Genomic DNA, 24,932 nt, shown 5'->3' on the forward strand with positions numbered 1-24,932 from the left:
GAAAACTAGACATCACCTTATATATGTATTATAACACTCTGGTCATCCACATAAGGTGACATGTGCATTATTTTGCATGGCCAATTGTAGTTTTGTTTTTTGATGAATTAAGGGAAAGGAAGGGAATTATTTCCTGTATAAAACATCCCCCAAGTGTGAGAAGAGGAGCTGGGACACCAGACACCTCTGCTTCTTCTGCACTGGATTTGAAATTTTAATTCTAGAGGGTGTTAATTCCTAATGAAGGCTATAACGCTGAGAGCAGGGTATGGGGGTCTGGGACACTCCTCTTCCTCATGGCACCTGTGGTCTTCCATCTAGGTGCAAACATTAGATATTTACATACACTCTCACTTCTTCTGCTGGGCAATCAACGTGAGAAGCTGGACAGCCATTCACCAATCAGACAGCAGAGAGATCAAGATCAAAAGGACAGATCCACCAATCAGGGCGAGTCGTGCCGGGCAATCGTTGTCCTAAGTGGGATCCCCGTCAGCGTGCTTAGATCCTCAGCAGACTTCAATGCATGAGGTCGCCTACTGCACCACACAGTAACCTGACTTATCTAGTCATGAGTGGCAGTGGGAGTGAGAGCTGCAGCAAGAGCTTGCCATGCAGAATGGACCATCTACTCAATGCTGTAGAGAATGAGCTACAGGCCGGCAGTGAGAAAGGTGACCCCACAGAAAGGGAACTTAAAGTTACACTGGATGAGACTGATTTATGGATACGATTCAAGGAGCTCACAAACGAAATGATTGTCACCAAAAATGGCAGGTAAGTGTCTCATATCTTTCATACTCACTGCACTCATCACTTGCATGGCTCTGATGGTTACAGTGTGCAATCACTTGCATGGAAATGCTTCTAACTATTTCCAAATTTTAATGTGTGGAATGTAAGATACATAAACGATGAGAAAATAGTAGTATCGTTAAATATCCAGGTGAGCCCATGACATGGAAAATAGGTTACCTTGGCAATAGTGACATTGTGCTTGTTAGATGGAGGCTATAACAGTTCTTTTGGCAAAACCAAATACATTGGCATCAGTTGCTTGAAGTTAAGTCATCTTTGTAGGTTTTGTGCAAATACAGATTTTCAGATACTCACGTTGTTTCAAAAGAGTGTAGGGAAATGTTTATTTAGAGGTTCTTGGTTTTAGAAGGTATTTTATCAAATACACTTTCATGTGAAGAAATCAAATCGTTTGTATCTCATTACTGAGTAGTCCAGATTTATTTTTAAATAGGCAAAGTACCTGGGTTTCTGGGATTATATGAACAAGCATATTAAAGGAACTGTTTACACCACTATTGAATTAAAAGGTGTTCTGAGTACAATACTCTCACATATTACACAGCACTGTATAGAGAATAGAAAACCACTCACATCACTCCCTGCAGCCCAATCAGATCACTCCACACTTTCAGGGGTTAGGTTTACAAAAATGGGGTTCCATGGGTGCAACCAATCAGATTCTATTTGGTGCTAACTAAATTAGAAGTATAATCTGACTGGTTGCTACTGGCAACATCCCATCTTCAATAGCACTTCCATTTAAGAAAATTTACCCAAAAGTGTCTTTAAATGCCTGATATACATGCAGGCACACAATGCAGACATTACCAGTATTTTAGGTTCTCAAAGTGACATGTTGGGAGAACAAAACACTGGTGGGGGAAATTTACTAAGATAAGAGTTCTATTTCACATGGAATGTTGCTATAGGCAACCAGTCATATACTATCTATTATCTTCTAGAACAGGGACAGGGAACCTTCGGCCCTTTAGCTGTTGTCAAACTACACATCCCAGAATGCCCTGGAACAGTTGTAGCATGGCCACATAGCAAAACTTTAACAAGGCATGCTGGGATGTGTAGTTCCACAACAGCTGGAGGCTGAACGTTCCCCATCCCTGTTCTAGAAGGTGTTAAATAAACAAGAAGTAGATTCTCATCTGTTGTCCATAGCAACATCTCATGTGCATTTCAATTCCCATTTTATGGGGGTGTTTAAGATACCACCAAATACTCACTGTGCCATGATTTGCATTTTTATTTTGGATCTATGCTGCCTTTTACATTGTTGTCCTTTGCTGAAACAACAGTCCACATATATTTACCTGTGATAACAAATTAACTTAAAGGGGATACACAGTATCATAAGTTACATAAAATGTTGCTTTATTTCAAATGGAAAGTATTTTTAAATCTTTCCAAAAGGAGGACACAATCGTTCAGTGCTAGATTTGTATTAAATACTGTTAAATTAAATGTGAAATGTTGCACTTGAATTTCATCCAATCATATACATATACATATGCAGTGATAACTATCATTAATTAGTGTGACAACCATAAATAGCCTGTATGATTCTGGAGGAAAATTACAGTATGTCTATAATATATATATATATATATATATATATATATATATATATATATATATGGATCAGTATAGGAATCATACAGCGGCACTCCACAGGCAAATTCAAAGGTGCTTTATAAGTGTCCCAACGTTTCGGGGGATGGATACCCCTTTATCAAGGTGTACAGGTGCATCCCCCGAAACGTTGGGACACTTATAAAGCACCTTTGAATTTGCCTGTGGAGTGCCGCTGTATGATTCCTATACTGATCCATATCCTACTGTGCCAGGAGGCACCCACAGCAGTTGTTTTTGGTTTTGGGAGTGCCAAGCTGAACGTCTATATATATATATATATATATATATATATTTATTTATTTATCCAACGTAGGTGCGGCACTCATAGCTTGAATAACATACTCAAACAACTGTAATTACCTTTTTGATGGCACCAGCGCTGATTGAGAAACTGTTATAAGGAGTGCCAATCCCGCTCAACAATATATATACACACACATATTTTCCTACCATTTTGCCTGTCTATCTACTCAGTTTTTTTTAACCCTATTTCCAATTGTAAAGTCCAATGGAACTTGCTGCACTTTATAAAAAACTGGTAATTAATAAATAATACAATTACTATAGACAGTGTTTTAGGTTATATAGGGGTAAAGCTATATTTTTGCCACAGATAATATATATTTGTTTTTAAATTTTTTGTCTTTAGGAGAATGTTTCCTGTTTTGAAAATAAGTGTCACTGGCTTAGACCCAAATGCGATGTACTCGTTCTTGATGGATTTTGTAACAGCTGATAACAATCGCTGGAAGTACGTGAATGGAGAGTGGGTACCAGGAGGTAAACCTGAGCCTCAGGCTCCGAGCTGTGTTTATATTCACCCAGACTCCCCCAACTTTGGAGCCCATTGGATGAAAGCCCCTGTTTCCTTCAGCAAGGTCAAGCTCACAAATAAAATGAATGGGGAAGGACAGGTAATATTTTCTATCTTGCATTTTTACATACAGATATACCTACCTAGGCATACATAGTATATTATTACACCAAAAACAATTGCAAATCGATGTATTTACATATTACATAAACTCAGGGCCGGTGCAAGGCACCGGAGAGCCCCAGGCGAGTCGGGGTGGGGGCGCCCCGGTGCCGGGGGAGGGAGGGGTGGTACCTGTGTAAAAAAAATTGCTGCCCCGGCGTCCCTGCAGTGCTGGGGCGGTCAGGGGTGTCCGTGCCGTAGGGGTACCTGCGGCGCCGTCATGTGTATAAAGCTGCCTGTGGCCGGCGGGGTCCCTGTAGTGAATAGCAAATAACTAGTGCTTCCGGCGCCGCCGCGCGCATAGCGCTAGTTATTTGCTATTCACTACAGGGACCCCGCCGGCCGCAGCCAGCTTTATACACATGACGGCGCCGCAGGTACCCCTACAGCACGGACACCCCTGACCGCCCCAGCACTGCAGGGACGCCGGGGCAGCAATTTTTTTACACAGATCACTGGGGGTGAGGGGCGAACTGCCGCCCTCCAGGTGCCGGTGCCGTACGCAAATGCCTAGTGGTGGCGCCGGCCCTGCATAAACTTACCTATAGTTTTCCTAAGATTGAACTTAAGGTAATGACATATTTTAATTGTATGTAGTTAAACTGAATTAGAAGAAAGAATACATACTTTAATATTGTCTTTATAGATTTGAAAACATTCTAGGAATAAAAAACAGTCTACAATGCAACAAAATTATCCATAGGGCTTACAAACGTAAATAAATATGTGTAGCTGGGTGCTGGGGATGTGCTTTTATTACTTCTTCATCATATATATATATATATATATATATATATATATATATATATATATATATATATAGTATATATAGTTGTGGATCCATGAGGATCGGCACAAGGTCCTGAACATGTTGGAATAACTTTTTCAAATAGAGTTTGCATGAGTTTTTACTAAAGAAATTGAGTGTTGCCTGATACATACATTTTATATATATATATATATATATATATATATATATATATATACAATGCTGTATACAACATTGCTTCTCTAGTACAACAATTCAGTGAAAATGAGGAAATCACTAAAATGTAACAAGAATTCCCTGTGATGTTTATAAAATGATTTCCTGGCGCTGTGACTGCCTGTATACTGGTAGTATTTCCATAAACACAGACATCAAACAGTTTTACCAAATACTGTGAGTGCTTTGAGCTAAATGCAGACACTCTACACTATTGCATGGAAATCCTGCTTATGTCAGGTGACACCAGAGATTTTCATGCAAATCAGAAAGGTGCTGTTAAATGCATGAGATAATTGAATTAGGTCTCCAATGCAAAGGCTTGCTAATACATCCATGCAATGGGCATATAAATACTAATTATATGGGAGATGAACTGCAGTGTCAGATTAGTGCTCTAGATATTTCCTTACTTAATATATAATCAGGTAAAGAACAAACTCACAATGCGCTATATTAAATTAAATGATACAATAAATGAAAAGTTTGTCATATGTATGCGATGCGAGAATACAATAAACTGGGTACAGCTGCCCATACAATAATAGTTCTGGATAATAATAGTATATAGGTATCACCATGAAGATAATTTATAACAAGGACACATAGCCTGCAGCTTATTTGAATAATAATAATAATAATAATAATAATAATAATAATAAATACAAGTAATCCCCCCCCCCCCAAAAAAAAATATATATACATTATATATATATATATATATATATATATATATATATATATATATATATATATATATATATGCAAAACACATCACAAATATATATATATATATATATTATATACAAATTGTGCTAAGTATGTAAAACTATGAAAAGAGTTCAGGAATAGGGTAGAGTATTTGTTTGTTATATTTATTTTATATTATTTGCTTGTTCTTCCTTAATCTAATGCTTATGAATTAGAATTACAACTATACCCAGTTTGCTAGCAAAGCAGAGCACTATCCTAAAAATATTTTTGTTAGAAAAGCTTTAATCTTTTTTAATTTAGAATTATACAACCAATATTCCTGTTATTTAGCCATATAGACATGACACTATAAATAGGTGTAAAATCAACAAATCAGGGCATTATATACTGTAGGATGTGTGTGTTAGTGCAATATTCAAATCTGTGTAGAAAAAGTCAAAACTAGTAACAGTATGTACAGAGAGAGAAACAAAATGTCATATTTCTATAGTACTAGACTTTTATATTTTCACATAACAGTGACTTTTATTTCCTGTATTTGCTTTTGGCCAATTACTCTGAACTACTATGGACTCTCTTTTTTTGCTATTTTTAACGTAATTTTGCCAGCTTTAAGAATTCATTCATCAGTGGCCAATCAGAAACGCTTATATAAATGTAAGATTTAGTCTTTCATCTTTATAAATGTGCTTTTTTTTAAAAAAAATGTTGGTGTAATAATACTATGTTGTTATTTATATGTAGTTATTTCAAATTTTAGATTATGTTGAATTCATTGCATAAGTATGAACCAAGGATCCATATAGTACGTGTTGGGGGACCACAGAAAATGATCAAAAGTCATTCATTCCCGGAAACCCAATTTATTGCTGTGACCGCTTACCAGAATGAAGAGGTATGAATCCCATTATAGTTATTCTTTTTGTAATGTATATCGTACACACAGTTTTATGTTCACTAGCATGAGATAGTATTGCCCCACTTGCCCACATTAATATAATTAATTTAAAAGGGACTTGTTATTTTCATTAAATCTACACTGGTGTCATTCACACAAACAATTCATTTATATCATGACATGGACCAAAAGTCTCTCTCCTTAAAACTACTGAATCATTTTGTATACATTTTACACTATAAACATTCATTTGGTTAATAGTTAGCAAGTTGTTAATGTAAGCACTGAATTTAGAATGTTTTATAGTCAAATGCTATTATCCTCTAAGCTACATTTAGATATTTTTGTTGTTGTTCTTACTTTCTATTAACCCCTTCACGACATTTGACGTATATATACGTCATGGCCGGGAAGTACTTCCCGACACATGACGTATATATACGTCATGACTTTAAACTGTCACTGCGTCTCGAGACGCAGTGACAGAGGGACGATGTCTGCTGTCCCTGACAGCAGACATGTCCCTGCATGCCCAGGGGGGGCTGCGATGCCGCCCCCCCGTCGGCGATCGCTGTGATTGGCTGTTCAGTGTGAACAGCCATTCACAGCGTTTTCCTGTGTTACCAGCGAATCAGACGCTTGGTAACACAGGTGTCAATCACCGCTGGGCGTCAGGGGGCATGAGGGGGTCATCGGTGACGATGACACCTCACCCCACCCTCACCCCACCTGCCCCCAAGGCTGTGATTGGTCCGTGGGACCCACGGACCAATCACAGCCAAGGCGCGACATTTAAACTACCGGTGACTGCGCTGCAGACGCCATTCCGGTCTGGAGTAGCGTGCAGAGCGGTCACCGTGCCTATCTGCCGTGATACTGACCTGATCCTTGCTCATACTTACCTGATCCTTGCAAATACCTTACCTGATCACTTGATCACTGCTTGTAGCGTGCTGGACGCTTCCTGGATCTGACTTCCTGAGACTTCCTGCTGCTGCTGCAGTGTGATAGAGAGATAGAGAGATAGAGAGAGAGAGATAGAGAGAGATAGAGAGATAGTGACAGAGAGAGCTATATTTTGTGTCTGCTACCCCCCCTTTTTGGGGGTGCAGAGTTTTTTTATATATAAATAACTGTCGCTGCTGCTGCAGTGTCATAGTGATAGATAGTGAGAGATAGTGATAGATAGTGATAGATAGTGAGAGATAGAGAGATTTGTGTCTGCTACCCCCCCTTTTTGGGGGTGCAGGTTTTTTTTCTATATATATAACTGTCAGTGCTGCTGCTGCAGTGTCATAGTGATAGATAGTGATAGATAGTGAGAGATAGAGAGATAGAGAGAGATAGTGACAGAGAGTGATAGAGAGTGTATATTTTGAGTCTGCTACCCCCCCTTTTTGGGGGTGCAGGTTTTTTTTTATACATATAACTGTCAGTGCTGCTGCTGCAGTGTGATAGATAGTGATAGATAGTGATAGATAGTGATAGATAGTGATAGATAGTGAGAGATAGAGAGAGATAGTGACAGAGAGTGTATATTTTGTGTCTGCTACCCCCGCCTTTTGTGCTGATCACTATATCTGAGGTGATCAGCAACTTTTTGGGGGCGCAGAGGTTTTTTTTTTTTTATATATACCTGTCAGTTGCTGCCAGTTGCACCAAAGGTTGTGCACCTGCTGCCCCTCACTGGTAATCAGTGTCGCATCACTGATCACCTTTTTTTTTTTTTTGTGGGTGCTGTGTGGTCTTTTTTTAATTTTTTTTTTACACACACTGTGATTTTGTGGGTGTCCTGTGGCCACTGTGCGCTGATCAGTGACGTACATCACTGATCAGCTTTTTCGGCACAGGGTTGATCTATTTTTTTTTTTTTTATCAAATTCCTGTTGCCTTTGAGCGCTGTTCAGTGACAGACGTTACTGACCAACATCTGTGCTAAATTTTTGGCGCAGGACCTTTTTTTTTGTTTTTTTAACCCCTTCAATTTTTTTTTTTTTTAACCCCTTCAATTTTTTTTTTTTTAACCCCTTCAATTTTTTTTTTTTGTATAAAGTATTTTTTTTTTCTGCACTACATACACACAACACACTACATACCCCCCGGGTTGAAATAAAGTTTGTACCCCCCCCCTACACTATACACGTGTTGAAACATTTCACTACCAGTAACACAAAAATAAAAATGTCATCCCAAATGTCATCCCAAATGTCATCCCAGTCATCCAGAAGAATGTATTCAGTGGAGGAGGCATATGCCATGCTTGCTTCTGATTCTGACACAGCCAGTGAGGCAAGCGGGGAATTTGAAGGATTCGTCTTAAGCTCCTCTTCCTCCTCTGGTGATGAGGGACCCCCTCAAAGATGCCCCCGTAGAGCAGCTGAGACCCCCCCCCCCAATAATTGATCTCGTATGGACCCCACCACCAGACAATTTTGAGCCCCAGGTTCCTGAGTTTTTGGCCATGCCAGGAATCCAATTTGATTCCACAGGTCTCAGAGAAATTGACTTTTTCAAATTATTTTTCTCTGATGATTTTATAAATTTAATGGTGGACCAAACTAATTTATATGCCCAGCAGTTTATTGCTCAAAACCCCACGTCATCATTTGCTAGGTGGACCCCTGTAGATGCAGTAGAGATGATGACGTTTTGGGGTCTGGTGTTTCATATGGGCATAGTAAAAAAGCCACAAATTAGGCAATATTGGAGTACAGATGTTCTGTACAGCACCCCATTTTACCGTATGGCCATGACTCGGACTCGTTTTGAGGCAATCCATAAATTTATACATTACACCGATAATGCACAGTGCCCACCCAGAGATGATCCCACCTTTGACAGGCTATTCAAAGTCAGGCCGGTCATTGATCATTTCAGTGCCAAATTTGCAGAGCTGTACATCCCTGATAAATGTATTAGCATCGACGAGTCCCTTATACATTTTAAAGGAAGGGTTAAATTCCGCCAGTACCTTCCCAGTAAGAGGGCAAGGTATGGCATAAAAATGTATAAGCTGTGTGAAAGCACCACAGGGTACACCCACAAGTTTAGGGTATATGAAGGGAAGGATTCAAGAATTGAACCGCCAGAATGCCCCCCCTCCCTCGTAGGTGTTAGTGGCAAAATTGTCTGGGATTTAATGCACCCCTTCCTGGATAAGGGTTATCACCTCTATGTGGATAACTTTTACACCAGCATCCCCCTGTTTAAGGCCCTTGGTTCAAGAGGTACAGCAGCTTGCGGTACTGTGCGCAAGAACCAAAGAGGCCTCCCCAAAACGCACATTGCCCAAGTAATGAGAAGGGGTGAAAGCAGGGGAATATGCACCGAAAATATGTTGTTGGTCAAATATAAGGACAAGAGGGATGTCCTTATACTGACAACAATTCATGGAGACAGTACCACCTCCATCCCTGTACGAGGTACCAGTACCCACACCTCAAAACCAAATTGTATCCTAGATTACAATAAGTACATGGGCGGAGTGGATCTTTCAGATCAGGTACTGAAGCCGTACAGTGCCCTGCGGAAAACAAATATCTGGTACAAGAAGCTGGCTGTGTATATCATCCAGATGGCACTGTATAACGCTTACGTGCTATTCCGTTCTACCGGCCAGAGGGGGACATTTATGCACTTTCAAGAGGAAGTCATAAAGGGCCTAATATTTGGGAACCAGCAGGCAGAGGGCCCCAGTACTTCTAGTACTGGCCCCCGTATTGTACCAGGGCAGCATTTTCCCAACGAAATCCCCTCCACTGCAAGAAAGGGCAGGACACAAAAAAGGTGCAAAGTTTGCTATAAAAAGGGAATAAGAAAGGAAACTATTTTCCACTGTGAAACTTGCCCCGACAAACCCGGCCTATGTATAAAGGAGTGTTTCAAAATATACCACACATCGATGGATTATTAGGTTCATCATTTCACCGTCCATCGGGGGTCTTGCTAATGCCACATAGCACCCACCATTCATTCCACCAGAATCTGAGCTGCAAAATCCAAAAATTACTCCTTCCCTTCTGAGTCCTGCCATGCACCCAACTGGTATTTTTTGTTCTCATGTGAGGCATTGCCGTACTCTGGAGAAATGGGGGCACATATTTTGGGGTGCTTTGTCTCCTTCATTCCTTGTGAAAATGAAAAATTTTGAGCCAGAAGTACATTTTTGTGTAAAAAAATGTAATTTTTCATTTTCACAGCCCAGTTGTACCAAAATTGGTGAAACCCCTGGGGGTTTGAAATGTACACTATACCCCTAGATGAATTCCCTGAGGGGTGTACTTTGCAAAATGGGGTCACTTGTGGGGGGGTTCCACTGTATTGGCAATGCAACATAGCACCCACCATTCATTCCACCAAAATCTGTGCTGCCAAATCCAAAAATCACTCCTTCCCTTCTGAGTCCTGCTATGCGCCCCACTGGTATTTTTTGGTCACATGTGAGGCATTGCCGTACTCGGGAGAAATGGGGGCACAGATTTTGGGGTGCTTTGTCTCCTTCATTCCTTGTGAAAATGAAAAATTTTGAGCCAGAAGTACATTTTTGTGTAAAAAAATTTAATTTTTCATTTTCACAGCCCAGTTGTACCAAAATTGGTGAAACCCCTGGGGGTTTGAAATGTACACTATACCCCTAGATGAATTCCCTGAGGGGTGTAGTTTGCAAAATGGGGTCACTTGTGGGGGGGTTCCACTGTATTGGCAATGCAACATAGCACCCACCATTCATTCCACCAAAATCTGTGCTGCCAAATCCAAAAATCACTCCTTCCCTTCTGAGTCCTGCTATGCGCCCCACTGGTATTTTTTGGTCACATGTGAGGCATTGCCGTACTCGGGAGAAATGGGGGCACAGATTTTGTGGTGCTTTGTCTCCTTCATTCCTTGTGAAAATGAAAAATTTTGAGCCAGAACTGCATTTTTGTGTAAAAAAATGTAATTTTTCATTTTCACTGCCCAGTTGTATCAAAATTGGTGAAACCCCTGGGGGTTTGAAATGTACACTATACCCCTAGATGAATTCCCTGAGGGGTGTACTTTGCAAAATGGGGTGACTTGTGGGGGGGTTCCACTGTATTGGTGCAACATAGCACCCACCATGTATTCCACCAAAATCTGTGCTGCAAAATCCAAAAATCACTCCTTCCCTTCTGAGTCCTGCCATGCGCCCAACTGGTATTTTTTGGTCACATGTGAGGCATTGCCGTACTCGGGAGAAATTGGGGCACAGATTTTGGGGTGCTTTGTCTCCTTCATTCCTTGTGAAAATGAAAAATTTTGAGCCAGAACTGCATTTTTGTGTAAAAAAATGTAATTTTTCATTTTCACTGCCCAGTTGTACCAAAATTGGTGAAACCCCTGGGGGTTTGAAATGTACACTATACCCCTAGATGAATTCCCTGAGGGGTGTACTTTGCAAAATGGGGTGACTTGTGGGGGGGTTCCACTGTATTGGTGCTTTGGGAGTCTTGATAATGCAACATGGCACCCACCATTCATTCCACCAAAATCTGTGCTGCCAAATCCAAAAATCACTCCTTCCCTTCTGAGTCCTGCCATGCGCCCAACTGGTATTTTTTGGTCACATGTGAGGCATTGCCGTACTCGGGAGAAATTGGGGCACAGATTTTGGGGTGCTTTGTCTCCTTCATTCCTTGTGAAAATGAAAAATTTTGAGCCAGAACTGCATTTTTGTGTAAAAAAATGTAATTTTTCATTTTCACTGCCCAGTTGTATCAAAATTGGTGAAACCCCTGGGGGTTTGAAATGTACACTATACCCCTAGATGAATTCCCTGAGGGGTGTACTTTGCAAAATGGGGTGACTTGTGGGGGGGTTCCACTGTATTGGTGCTTTGGGAGTCTTGCTAATGCAACATGGCACCCACTATTCATTCCACCAAAATCTGTGCTGCCAAATCCAAAAATCACTCCTTCCCTTCTGAGTCCTGCCATGCGCCCAACTGGTATTTTTTGGTCACATGTGAGGCATTGCCGTACTCGGGAGAAATTGGGGCACAGATTTTGGGGTGCTTTGTCTCCTTCATTCCTTGTGAAAATGAAAAATTTTGAGCCAGAACTGCATTTTTGTGTAAAAAAATGTAATTTTTCATTTTCACTGCCCAGTTGTATCAAAATTGGTGAAACCCCTGGGGGTTTGAAATGTACACTATACCCCTAGATGAATTCCCTGAGGGGTGTACTTTGCAAAATGGGGTGACTTGTGGGGGGGTTCCACTGTATTGGTGCAACATAGCACCCACCATTTATTCCACCAAAATCTGTGCTGCAAAATCCAAAAATCACTCCTTCCCTTCTGAGTCCTGCCATGCGCCCAACTGGTATTTTTTGGTCACATGTGAGGCATTGCCGTACTCGGGAGAAATTGGGGCACAGATTTTGGGGTGCTTTGTCTCCTTCATTCCTTGTGAAAATGAAAAATTTTGAGCCAGAACTGCATTTTTGTGTAAAAAAATGTAATTTTTCATTTTCACTGCCCAGTTGTATCAAAATTGGTGAAACCCCTGGGGGTTTGAAATGTACACTATACCCCTAGATGAATTCCCTGAGGGGTGTACTTTGCAAAATGGGGTGACTTGTGGGGGGGTTCCACTGTATTGGTGCTTTGGGAGTCTTGCTAATGCAACATGGCACCCACCATTCATTCCACCAAAATCTGTGCTGCCAAATCCAAAAATCACTCCTTCCCTTCTGAGTCCTGCCATGCGCCCAACTGGTATTTTTTGGTCACATGTGAGGCATTGCCGTACTCGGGAGAAATTGGGGCACAGATTTTGGGGTGCTTTGTCTCCTTCATTCCTTGTGAAAATGAAAAATTTTGAGCCAGAACTGCATGTTTGTGTAAAAAAATGTAATTTTCCATTTTCACATCCCAGTTGTACCAAAATTGGTGAAACCCCTGGGGGTTTGAAATGTACACTATACCCCTAGATGAATTCCCTGAGGGGTGTAGATTGCAAAATGGGGTGACTTGTGGGGGAGGTTCCTAACTTTTAGCACTTATGGTGCCTAGAAACCTACATGGTGCCTAAAAAAAAATCTCATAAAAAGGAGGCTCCAAAATCAAGTAGGTGCTCCTTCTATTATGAAGCCTGTGGTTTGGTCAACGTGCACACTAGGGCCACATATAGGATATTTTTGAAAACAAAAGAATTGGGGGAATCAATTTTTAGTCACATTTCTCTAGTAAAATCTACTGTATTCGTTAGAAAAATGTATTAAAATTGAAACTCTGCAAAAAAAAAGAAATTTTGAAATTTCACCTACACTTTGTTTTAATTCCTGTGAAACACCTAAAGGGTTAACAAACTTCCAAACTGCTGTTTTGAATACTGTGAGGGGTGCAGTTTTTGAAATGGCATCATTTATGGGGGTGTCTCACATACAAGTCCCTCAAAGTCACATCAGAACTGAACTGGTCCCTAAAAAAATCAGTGTTTGAAATTTTCTTGAAAATTTGAGAATTTGCTAGTCATATTTGAAGCCTCCTAGTGTCCAAAAAAATGAAAAGGAAGTTGAAATAATGATTGCTACATAAAGTAGACATATGGTCTTTGTTAGTTATTAACTATTTTGAGTGGTATGATTATTTGTCTCACAAGCAGAAAATGTGACATTTTGCATATTGCTAAATTTTCCATTTTTTCACGATATTTTGGTATTTTTCACAAAAAAACACAGACTGTATCGACCAAAATTTACCACTAACTTGAAGTACAATGTGTCACGAAAAAACAATCTCAAAATCACTGGGATAAGTAAAAGCAAAAAAAAGTTATCCCCACTTAAGTGAGACATGTCAGATTTGAAAAAAAGGGCTCTGTCATGAAGGCACAAACTGGCTCTGTCATGAAGGGGTTAAAGAGATGTGTTTCTGTATAGTTACATATGCTTCAACCTCATTTACCTAGCCATAGAACTGCAAGGCATATTGGGAAAATGTCAGAATCAAAAATTTCTTAGATCTGCCGTAACTTTAAATAACATAATTCCAAGACACATTTAAATGTCACACTTTGGGGCCTATGCTGTGTAGCAGAGGACAATGTGCATCTTTTCATGCTGTGAATATTCCCGAACTGAGTATGGGCAATCCAAAATTGACAGGGCCTGATTCATGTTTGTAATACCATTTTCAGACCGCAAATGCAGGGTCGCATCCGGGATTAGGACACTGGTCCCATCCCCATAGCGACACAGCATATGCGGTCTGAAAGCTCCAACACCGACCCGGCTTATTGCTATGTCAGTGATGTCACGCGGGGCAGAGCATGAGAGGCAGCATGTCACTGGGGGCTTGGGAGGAGGCAGCACTTGGAGCTGATAGTGCTGCCTCCTCCATATTGTGAACGGGACCCGGGTCGCTCGACCCAGGCACCCGTTCACAATGCACTTGACACGGGTCAGAGCCGTGTTCAACCCTGGTCATTATCAGGGTTGAACTCCAGTGTTGTTCGGCCCGAGGTGGCCCTTTTAAGCCCACACCTTGACCTGTTTGGTGGCCGCAAAGACACGGCAATAACCAGGGTCTAGAGCAGTGGTCAGGGAACTCGGTCCTCATTACCCTACACAGTGCATGTTTTGCTGGTAACCCAGCAGGTGCACAGGTGTACTAATTACTCACAGACACATTTTATAAGGTCCGCAGGTGGAGTTAATTATTTCCCTTGTGATTCTGTGAGGAGACCTGCAAAACATGCACTGTGTGGGGTAATGAGGACCGAGTTCCCTGACCACTGGTCTAGAGTGTGGTCTGAAAGAGGTATAAGTAAAGCAAAAAAAGCAAGTAAGTTTGCATCTGGAAGTCTGGAACTTTCCATGTTGCCATGAAAGGGGAGAAAATACATTTATGTTTTTTTTCTGTACAGGGCAAATACTGGCAGCTTTTGAATGCAGCCCACAAATGTTATACAGCTTTATATTTGCACTGCAGTTTAGATTTCAGTTTGGGCACCCTGGGTGTGGTATACCGGCCTGACAATCGGGATTCCGACGGTCAGTATACCAACATCAGAATCCGGACCACTGGAACTCCGACGGGGGGTGAGCGCAAAGAAGCCCCTTGCGAGTTTGCTGCGCTCGCCACGCTGTGGTCTCGGTGGCTCTCTGAACCCCCCGTGAGGGAGATAGCCCCTGTCAGTCGGGAACCCCACTGTTGGGCATTGAAACAGTCAGTAGTCCGATGTTGGTATACTTACCATCGGAATCCCGACTGTTGGGACGTCTTCCGGCACCCCCCTACCCAAATCTAAATTTCCCTACACATGTTACATCTGCCCTAACTGTACTGAAAATGCTTTTGTCCAGTTGCTTAATTTTTTGCTTTACCTACAAATATGAATCAGACCCAGAGTTCTGTTGTTTCTCCCCCTGCCATGGAAAATTCATAACTGGCCTGTGACACAGAATGCATGTTAATCAAAATTCAAAGAGGGCATAATGATGGGTTTGTGGGCTAGGCAGAGTTTGCTGAATAAACAAATGTATCTGTCTTCATCTTATTCAATAAGCCTAGGCTAGTGCATCTACAATGAGCTGATCGAGGCAGGGCAGTCCAAAGATTTGTACTACTTTGTATTTGTCCAGATATACACATTTATTTTCTGTGCACACAAAGGGGCATATGCATGGAGAGTAATATAATGGAGAGAGTAACAACCAATCAGCTTATGCCATTTTGGAAACACAGCCTGTAACATGGCAGGAGCTAATTGGTTGATACTTTTTCTCTCTCCAAGCATTGAAGTATATGCCCAAGAATAAGATTATCTCCTGCCAAGTTGAATTCAATCAGTTCCATTGTATTTACCTGTAAATATACTGAATGAGTTCTAGTAACCTATTCCCATTATGCTGTTATTTGGGTGTATGGGAAAATGTGTGTGAAGGATTCGGGGAGAGGGGGAGGGGGGCTGTTCTATGTCTGGGAAGATCAGAACACACAGAAGCCCTAGGCATGCCATTACTCACTGTTTTTCATTTTCATGGTGCAGTTTATGAGCTACACCTCTAAATTCTCACCTACATTTGAAAATCCACATGTGTGCGCTGGTCTCTTAGTACACAAGCTAAACTGGGATAGAAATATCTCCATAACAATATTTATGTAGTTTCCCCTGAGAGAGGCATTTATTACTATGCTCTGTAATATACTCTCACAGGATCAAAGTGAGCCCCTTTCTCAGCTCTTGGGGTGTAATAAGAATCTTATATAAAATTAATTAAAAACATTTACCATAAGACTTCCCTCCACATAATCCAAGGGAGAAGGAGTAGAGAGAGAGCAGTATGACTGTCACTTCCCTGCGGTGATTATCAGCAAAATCCAGTGCCCATGATATACAGTACAGCTAAATCACCTGCACCATAGGTAAAAGTAATATACAAACAGCACCACGAAAATACACAAACGTAAATCAAAAGTGTCTTCTTAGTTTTAAGAACCTTTCTAATCAAGATATATTAAAGCTTTATAAATGTTGCAACACCCCGCTTTATTTGCCTTTATGTGCTTGAGTGCCGCCATTCATGTGTGTGTATCTATATAATTATATAGAGTAGCACATAGCCTAGTATGGCCAAACACAATCATCAGATGGTGTTATGGTGTGTACACATTGACTATATAGTAAAAATCTCATCAGGATCGCATGCAGATCGCATGGGTTTTTAACCCTTGCGATCCCGATGCTTGTTCACGTATCACAACCAGAAAGTCTTGGCTGCATTGACTATGACTGCAGATCTGCACTATATAGTCAAAGTTGTATGCAGATTGCATGCGATCCCGTTGCAACCTGATCATGTCGGGATCGCATCGCACGGTACTAGCACCATGTGTACACACCATTGTTCAAGTGTTAGATCCAACAGCATAGCTGGCCAACCTTTCTGTGGGGGCTTTTTGGTGGGAAATGGAGGTAAGACAGTAGTTATTGGGTATATCTGGTGCAGTGCTTAATGATAAATGTTGGGGCATTTTGCAGGGATCCCATTTTAAATGATCGCAGTTTAAGAAATATTTCCCTATGTAATTAGACGGAACAAAGGTAGGGGCAAATGTACGAAGCCTTGAAAATTGATAAAGAGGAGAGAGATAAAGTGCCAACCAATCAGGTTATCTATCTCTCCCCACTTCATCAACAAAACTTAAGGCCCCCATACATTATGCGATTTTGGGCCGATTTCACCTGATTTCGGCACTTTGGGCCGATAAATCAGGTGAAATCGGGCAACATTGCATGTGTGTGACATCTGATGCGATCCGATGTGTGGTCCCGTGAGCATCGGACCGGATCAGGGGGGTTGGACCTGCTGAACATGAGATATATTCGATTCTGACACATCATGGGTGCTTTAAAGCACCCATGATAGGTCAGATCCGATATATCTATTGTGTAGCTCTGGACTCTTCTCCTCCTGACCCCCCCCCCCCCCGCAGTAGCAGCAGCCACAGGACGTCACCGGTAGAAGCAGGCGAGATGGGAGAGAGGAACCACCGCTGCTGCAATCTCCTAAATCAAAAGTGAGTTGTTCTCTCTGTATACAGTACACTGAAATCAGGCTTGAGCTCCGGCGGAGTATGGCGCCTGATTGCCTGTGCGGCTCTCCATGGGCTCCTGTGTTATAAAAATGTAAACACAGGAGTCCATGGAGAGCCGCATTAGCAATCAGGCGCCATACTGCACAGGAGTCCATGGAGAGCCGCATAAGCAATCAGGCGCCATGCTGCAATGGAGCTCAAGCCTGATTTCAGTGTACTGTATACAGAGAGAACAACTCACTTTCGACTCAGGACATTGCAGCTGCGGTGGTTCCTCTCTCCCATTTGTAGTAGTGTCCACCACTTATTGTAGTTTTAGGTTGTCTGAATATTGTGTGGCTAACGGAGTAGTAACATAGAAACTTTGCAAAGTCAAATTTTTTTTTTATTTTTGCTTCTTTGGCTTAAGTGGGCTACTATATTGCTTGGTAATGAATAACAATGTGGCAGAGAACGTAAGATGTGTCAGCTGATGAGAGTCTTTGCTTGTCTAGATTTGTGTGTGTGTGTGTGTGGGGGGGGGGGGGGCAATGGGGAAATGTACTAAGCAGAAATGGCTATGAATATGCATATTCATAGCCATTTCTAGCCGTATCTAGCCAAATGTACTATGGTCGATTTACATTCGTATTTCTATTCCAGGCGAATTGGTATTTTAAAATAGGGTAAATCATGGTACATCCAATTTGCATCAGAAAAATTTAATGTAATGTATCACAAGTGATAAATCACATGAGATTCATCTGATGCAAATTGGATGTAAAAACTGGCACATCATGTGTCAAATTGGATGTAGCCTTCCTGGGAAACTGTCGGGGAAGTTTAAGGGAAATCAGATACAATTTAGTAATTTGCCCATATAATGTTATATATATAACCCCAGGCCTATTTAGTTGTGCTCCATCTTTCTCCCAGTTAACTTTTTAACACCAGTTAACTTAGCGTGTTATTAGAATCGGAGATATCTTCCTGGATTTGTATGTTAACAGGGCTCTAGCAGCTGTTAATCCGCTCTTTATCGTGGATTACCTTTTTGACTCGCTGAGGCAGTTGAAAAAAACCGTAATAACTCCTGGCTTCAGGGCTAATAGGATTGGATTGGGAAGCAATTAGCCCACGGAAATCTAACATGGGTTATTGAATTCTGTCCATAATGTCATATTTGTTTGATTTGTACTAATGATTGTATAAAAAAATTAATATTTTTTCCATTTTGTTTCAGATTACCGCTCTTAAAATTAAACACAATCCATTCGCAAAGGCCTTCCTGGATGCAAAAGAAAGGTAAGAGGATGGTAAAGCACTTTCACATTTGTCTTTTGTTCTTCCATGTTTACATAATATTTACTACACAGAGTTCTTTGCTACTATTTGCAATCAACGTATGTAGACATCGCTGGTATGTTTCTCATTGCAACTCTCAAATGTAAAGAACTATTTAAAAATGTTTAGACAAAATATTAATTTTATTTTGGCTTTTACCAGAAGTGATCACAAAGACTTCATGGATGATGCAGACAGCAATCAGCAATCTGGGTACACACAATGTAAGTAGGAACACTGTCAAACAAATGTCAATATTGCAGTTTCTTAATTAAAACAAAAAAAATCTGGTAACTTTTATGTGAAACTAACTTGTATCATGCTTCCTTTGTAAGTGAGCAGCTGGCTGATTCCTGGATCTAGTTCCCTGTGTTCTTCTGCCAATCACCATTCTCAGTTTGGAGCACCATTATCCCTTCCATCACCTCATGGCTGTGAAAGATATACTAACCTGAGAAATCACAGAGCATCACCCTACCCCAGCCCATATGCTCACAGGAACAACTCTCCACGTAAGTGAATGCAAACTGTCAATAATTGCATGCCAGACACTTTTATTCCTTTGTTTGTATTTTCTCAAATATAAATTGGTAAAATAATTGTATTTACTTACATGTATGTAATGGAGGGAACTGGTGCTGCCTAACTGGACGCAGACTTGTTGGAGCCTCCACCACTGCTGTGTGCTGGTCTGCACTGGGCCCAGGCAGGTTTCTACTACTGAGCAGCTGCAGTCTCATCTGCCTGCATTTATGGCCATGTCTTCATGATAAGGTCTCATCCCTCGCAGTACAGTATCTAGGCCCGCCCCAAACTTTTTGGCTATCCTCCTAGCCCTGCGGTAATGAAAGCATGGGGCAACACAATAAACATGGCTGTAGAGAGTAAAAAAACTAATTCTAGACTTGTACAGAAATGTCTCTAATCTCTACCTCATCCAACGCTCTTGTTGGTAATATCATTTTTTTAATAAAAAAAAAATAATAATATTTCAAAAGCATAAGAAAACACTGACGCATACCTGCCAACTGATTTTTAGGGACGTTCCAGCATCCTGCCTAGGGCTGGCAGTGTCGCGTGGCATGGGGGGCAATGAGAGTCCCCCCTGTCATCTGGTGAATAGACGCTGTGCGTCGGTTCCCGCAGCAAAGAGGCTGGAGGCTGGTCAGCAGCTTACAGAGCCACTGGTAAGGCCCCCACAGCTGTGAAAATGGGGCGTGGCCTCGCAGGAATGATGCAACTTGTAGGACATGCCCCCTTGCCGCTAAGCCTTCATTTCAGTCGCGCACCTTTGGTGCTCATGGCTGTCCCTCTTTTTGTATCTGAAAAGTAGGGAGGTATGCTGACGTTCTGTATTTAGTACGGAATAATTAGAAAACAAAGTGACAGCGCTGCTAAAGGGCTACTTTCTAACCTGTTTAATATTAATTTCTTACAGCAAGTTACACAGAGAATTCGTCTGCATGTCTTCCTGTGTTCCAGTCAAATGAGCACTGGCCTGGTTTGCAGATGCAAACACACACTGGAATGCTGTCACTAAATCACACAAGTGGAGCTCCATCTAACTCTTGGTATGTATTAACATTTCAGAGTAATACATTATTATTATCCTTTATTGATATGACGCCACAAGGGATCCACAGGGCCCAATTGCAGGGGGTGATTCAAAACCGTTCTGAAAGTAGTGGTCGTTCGCTGCTAAAATAGTTCTGACAATGTCAATTATATAGCATTAGTAACTATGCATTGAAACCTATGGGCATAAGGGAGGATTCAGTTACCCACAATCAATGACCGCAGGTAAATTGCTTCACTCAGTGTTATCTAATTAGCCCCAATAATGCCCCTCAGGCATGTGAAACCAATGGTGAAAACACACAAGTTTCATGGAATCTATGTGTTTTCTTGCAAAATATTGATTTTCTTCTGGCAAAAAAATTGGATAGCCCAAAAACGATATTGGAGGAACTTCAGGAAAAATCACGAAAAACATCAGCCTTTTACTCTGGTGTTTTTTCGCAGGTAATTGGATAATATGTCAACTCTGTATTTCTGTCTCATCACCGTATAGATTTCTCTCTATGGGCAGGAATGACTAAGCATCCCTTTACTCATAGGAAGCACCCTGGGGCTAATTCGGAGCCCGAAGGATAAGCTTCTTGATAAACAAAATACTGGTGTCCTGCACGAGCATGATGTAGGAAGCAGGTCTGCATCATAATGTCAGTCATTGACAGTCTGCTGTCATTGGGAGGGCAGGGATAGGGTGGTCAAAGCCATCATTTATGAAAATGGAGGTGTGTCACCGCCCTTTAGGGGAGGGAAGAAGCCAGAATCTCCATCATTGTTGTCGCAGTGATATAATACTGCATCCTAGGATGCAGATTGGATCACTTCTGCAGCAGAAGGCACCTACATGTAATAGACGCCTGATGCTGCATTTGCATAAAGAGTTATAACTGCTGCTTCCAAAAAAGCATCAGTGATGGCTACTACAACCACATCTAAATTAGCCAGATTCTGTGCATGCTTCAGATGATGCATGAACCTTGGGGGTAATGGCAGGGGAGCCGAGAGAGGGGGGGAGCAGGTACTAATTACCCGGGCCCAGGCTTGCTGAAGGGGCCCCGCAGGGGCCCTGGTTCGACCCCTCCCTTCCCCCTCCCGGGTGTCACCAGTAGCACACACTTCTACAGCATGTGCTGTTCTGACAGCAGGCTCAGCATGAGTGTCTCACAGACAGCGTGAGACGTCATGCTGAGCCTGCTGTCAGCACAGCACATGCTGTAGGTGTGTGCTGCGTCTGAGATTACAGTTTTTAGAGTTTTCTTTTACCCACCTCTAAACATTTTGGGGGTGTGGCCTAAGTGTGGGAGGTGCCCACACCACACACACTTAGGCCACACCCCCAAAATTTTACCGGGGCCCGGCATTCCTCTCGGCTGCCCTGGGTAATGGGCGGGACCCAGTTGCATCCTCCTCAGAGAACATTGTTAAAAGAAGCCAGGCTTCTAATAAACATTGCCTACTGAGCCCAAACTCCAGAATACATAACATTCCGTAGCTTAGTGCATATTAGAAATGCCACCATACGTCTGGAAAATACATTTTCAGAGGTTTGACTGCCTCTGTGTGGTTGATGGATGGATAGATAGATAGATAGATAGATAGATAGATAGATAGATAGATTTCCCCACTTTTTAAATCTACTAAAAGAAACAACCTGGATGCTGTTGCACAATATTAATATTAGCGCTATTAAAAAAAATCTTTACTGTTTAAATCTTAAGAAATGTGAAAACTGATCAAAAGTAAAATACAAAATAAAAACCATATAACATGTTACCAGTCTTTATGTATACAGTATTTCCTTTTTATTATCCATGCAGAGAAATAACTATTTTCACTATGTTTTCCAGCCAGTACCCCAGTTTATGGTCTGTGAGTAACAGCACTATTGCGCCACTGTCGCAAGCAGGTGGGATTGCCAATGGTTTGGGATCTCCATACATAAGAAGTTCTACTGCTCATTATACACCATACAATCAAATTGTTCCCTCGCCCTCCATGGGATCTCCTTTATATGAAAGTGGAAATACAGACCTAGAAGACAACCAATATGATGTATCAGCACATGATAGACTGGCACCATCATGGGCATCAGTAACACCCCCATCGTTATAAAAAAAGACAGTTTTGTAAGGACACTTGTGGAATGATTGTTGGCACTTGCCAATGTTTAATAACTTCAAGGGACAATCAGCTTTTAAAGCAACTGCTTAAAAGGATTTTATCTCTTTATATATATATATATATATATATATATATATATATATATATATATATATATATATATATATATAAAAACTTAGGTCGCAGATAACTTACAAAAATGTATTTTCTGAAAAATTTGTTTCTGAAAAAATATGTTTGATATGTATTGTGTACAAAAGATGCAACACGATTCTTCCTTCCCCAAATAATTATTTATAGAATTGAACAGCACATATTCATAGGTAAATGTACCCATGTTATATGGCTAACGACACATATATTAACAGGTAATAAACATCCTTTAGGTCTTTTACTTAAAAAACACATTTTCTTTCCTGCTTCTTGATGTAAATAAAGCCAAGTTACCAGGCTAATAATAACATGACTAATTATTTATAAAATGAACATACCAACTGAAAAATTATGAATCATCTGTTTTATATAAAGAATAAAACTGTATATTAATTATTTTGCATGAATTTGCCATGTGTCTGCTTATGAATCTTAGGCCTGATTCACTACGGATCGATTATATGATCCGCAACGTAGTTTCCGATCATTGGAAGACTGCGCATATGAAATACCCGTCCTGTGCATTTGCAGGACAGTCCATGAGATCCCATAGCAAAAATGTGATCACCCCTGCATGATTGACAGGTGTTTGGGGGGAGAGATGGGGTGTGTCCCCGGTTTTATGGAAGTGGCCAGGTCAAGGACTGCTTTGTGAGGCTTAGTTCCAGCTGCCCGCCCTGCGACAAGCAGCCCGAGTAAGGTTTTACTCAGGGTGCAGTTGCAGAAGGGCATCTAGACCGATAGTCACAATGTTCCTCTTAATATAAAATACAGACAGGAAGTGATATACATAGTATCTATGCAGCAATTACCAGCTGCTTTGCAGCAGGGCAGAGCACCAATCATCACATGCTGCCCAACATTTTCCCAAAGCCTGCGGGAGGTATGTGAGCACCAATCATCACATGCTGCCCAACATTTTCCGAAAGCCTGCGGGAGGTATGTGAGTGTCTTCGGCTTATGCGTCTCCATGGAGACGCATCGCCCAATCACGCTCTCAGCCTGTGTCGCGCTGGGACAACGCGACAGAAGCTGTTAGCTGCATCGTAGAAAGCCGGTTGTCCCCGCTGTCAGTGCGGGGGTAGCCGGCTCTGCAGCAGAAGGGAGACCAGCGCTGGATCCTGCATCGGTGAGTATGTGGTTGTAAAAGTGAGGTGTGTGGATGTATGTAATAAAGTTTTACTTTTCTGTGTGTGTGTTTTCTTTTAACATTCTTTTTACAGGTGGACTACAAGTCCCAGCGGGCCCATTAATGCCCCGCATGCTGGGACTTGTGGTTCTCCAAGTACCAGCCTGCGGGGGAGGTCTGCTGTGACTTGTAGTTCTCCTGTATAAAGCAATGTTAGGATTGAAAGATTTTACACCATCAGGCCGGCGTCCACTGGCCAGGGACGCCGGTGACAGCCCCGGGCTTCAGCCCTGGACGGGTGAAGCCTTGGGGGGGGGGGGGGGCCTTTATTGGGAGGATCCCCACTCCTCCAGGTACTCCGTCCAAGGCTGACCAGCCACGGTGCTCATGGTACTGCCAGGGGACCTTATGTAAAAAGTGTCCCCCGGCTGTGGCATGACACTGCGGGCTGTTGGAGCCCGGTGCTGGTTTCAGAAATACGGGGGACCCCTACACTTTTTGTCCCCCGTATTTTTGGAACCATGTCCGGCTCAATGAGCCCGGGGCTGGTTATGCTCAGGAGGGGGGACCCCAGGCAATTTTTTTCTGAAAAAAAAAACAAATTTTTTACCACAGAACCATGCACAGATCTCAATGATCTGTGCAGGGTTCTGGCCAACTTGCATATCAGAACCTGGTCTGAAAAAATGGTGATTATTAGACACCTTAAAAGTGCGATTTGCGAAATCCCATTCCATTAAATAAGCGAATTGTATACTTTTCTATTGGAAAACATCTGGATGCGATAAAAGTGTGAATTTTTACCGCACTTTCAGTACGCATGACTTATTGCAAAAAATATGCGATTTAGGGACCTTTTCGCATCAGATTAAATATGCGATTTCACGTAAAAATGCGAATTAGCCGTTTTTTTTAAATAAAATTCGCCAAAAAACACAACTCTCATTCCATTGAATGTCACCCAAGATCTTTATATGGTGACTGGTTGTAGAAGAAACTCTAGACACTGACGGGTGTGGTATAGTGGCCTGAAGGTCGGGATTCTGACGGT

The 24,932-nt window shown here is 41.6% G+C and overlaps 1 protein-coding gene across 1 annotated transcript; it reads left to right on the plus strand.

The window, feature by feature from the left end:
- Nucleotides 1-547: 547 nt before the first annotated feature.
- LOC146062569 (T-box transcription factor T-like) lies at nt 548-22,675 on the plus strand. Its single transcript, XM_083174669.1, has 8 exons — nt 548-777; nt 3,098-3,362; nt 5,884-6,018; nt 18,806-18,867; nt 19,069-19,130; nt 19,242-19,418; nt 20,345-20,477; nt 22,326-22,675. The coding sequence occupies exons 1-8, from the start codon at nt 572-574 to the stop codon at nt 22,588-22,590; spliced, it is 1,305 nt and encodes a 434-aa protein (XP_083030795.1). The 5' UTR covers nt 548-571; the 3' UTR covers nt 22,591-22,675.
- Nucleotides 22,676-24,932: the final 2,257 nt, after the last annotated feature.

This window comes from Crinia signifera, chromosome 3 (assembly GCF_055691185.1).
Source record: "Crinia signifera chromosome 3, ASM5569118v1, whole genome shotgun sequence".
Classification (NCBI taxonomy): Eukaryota; Metazoa; Chordata; class Amphibia; order Anura; family Myobatrachidae; genus Crinia; species Crinia signifera.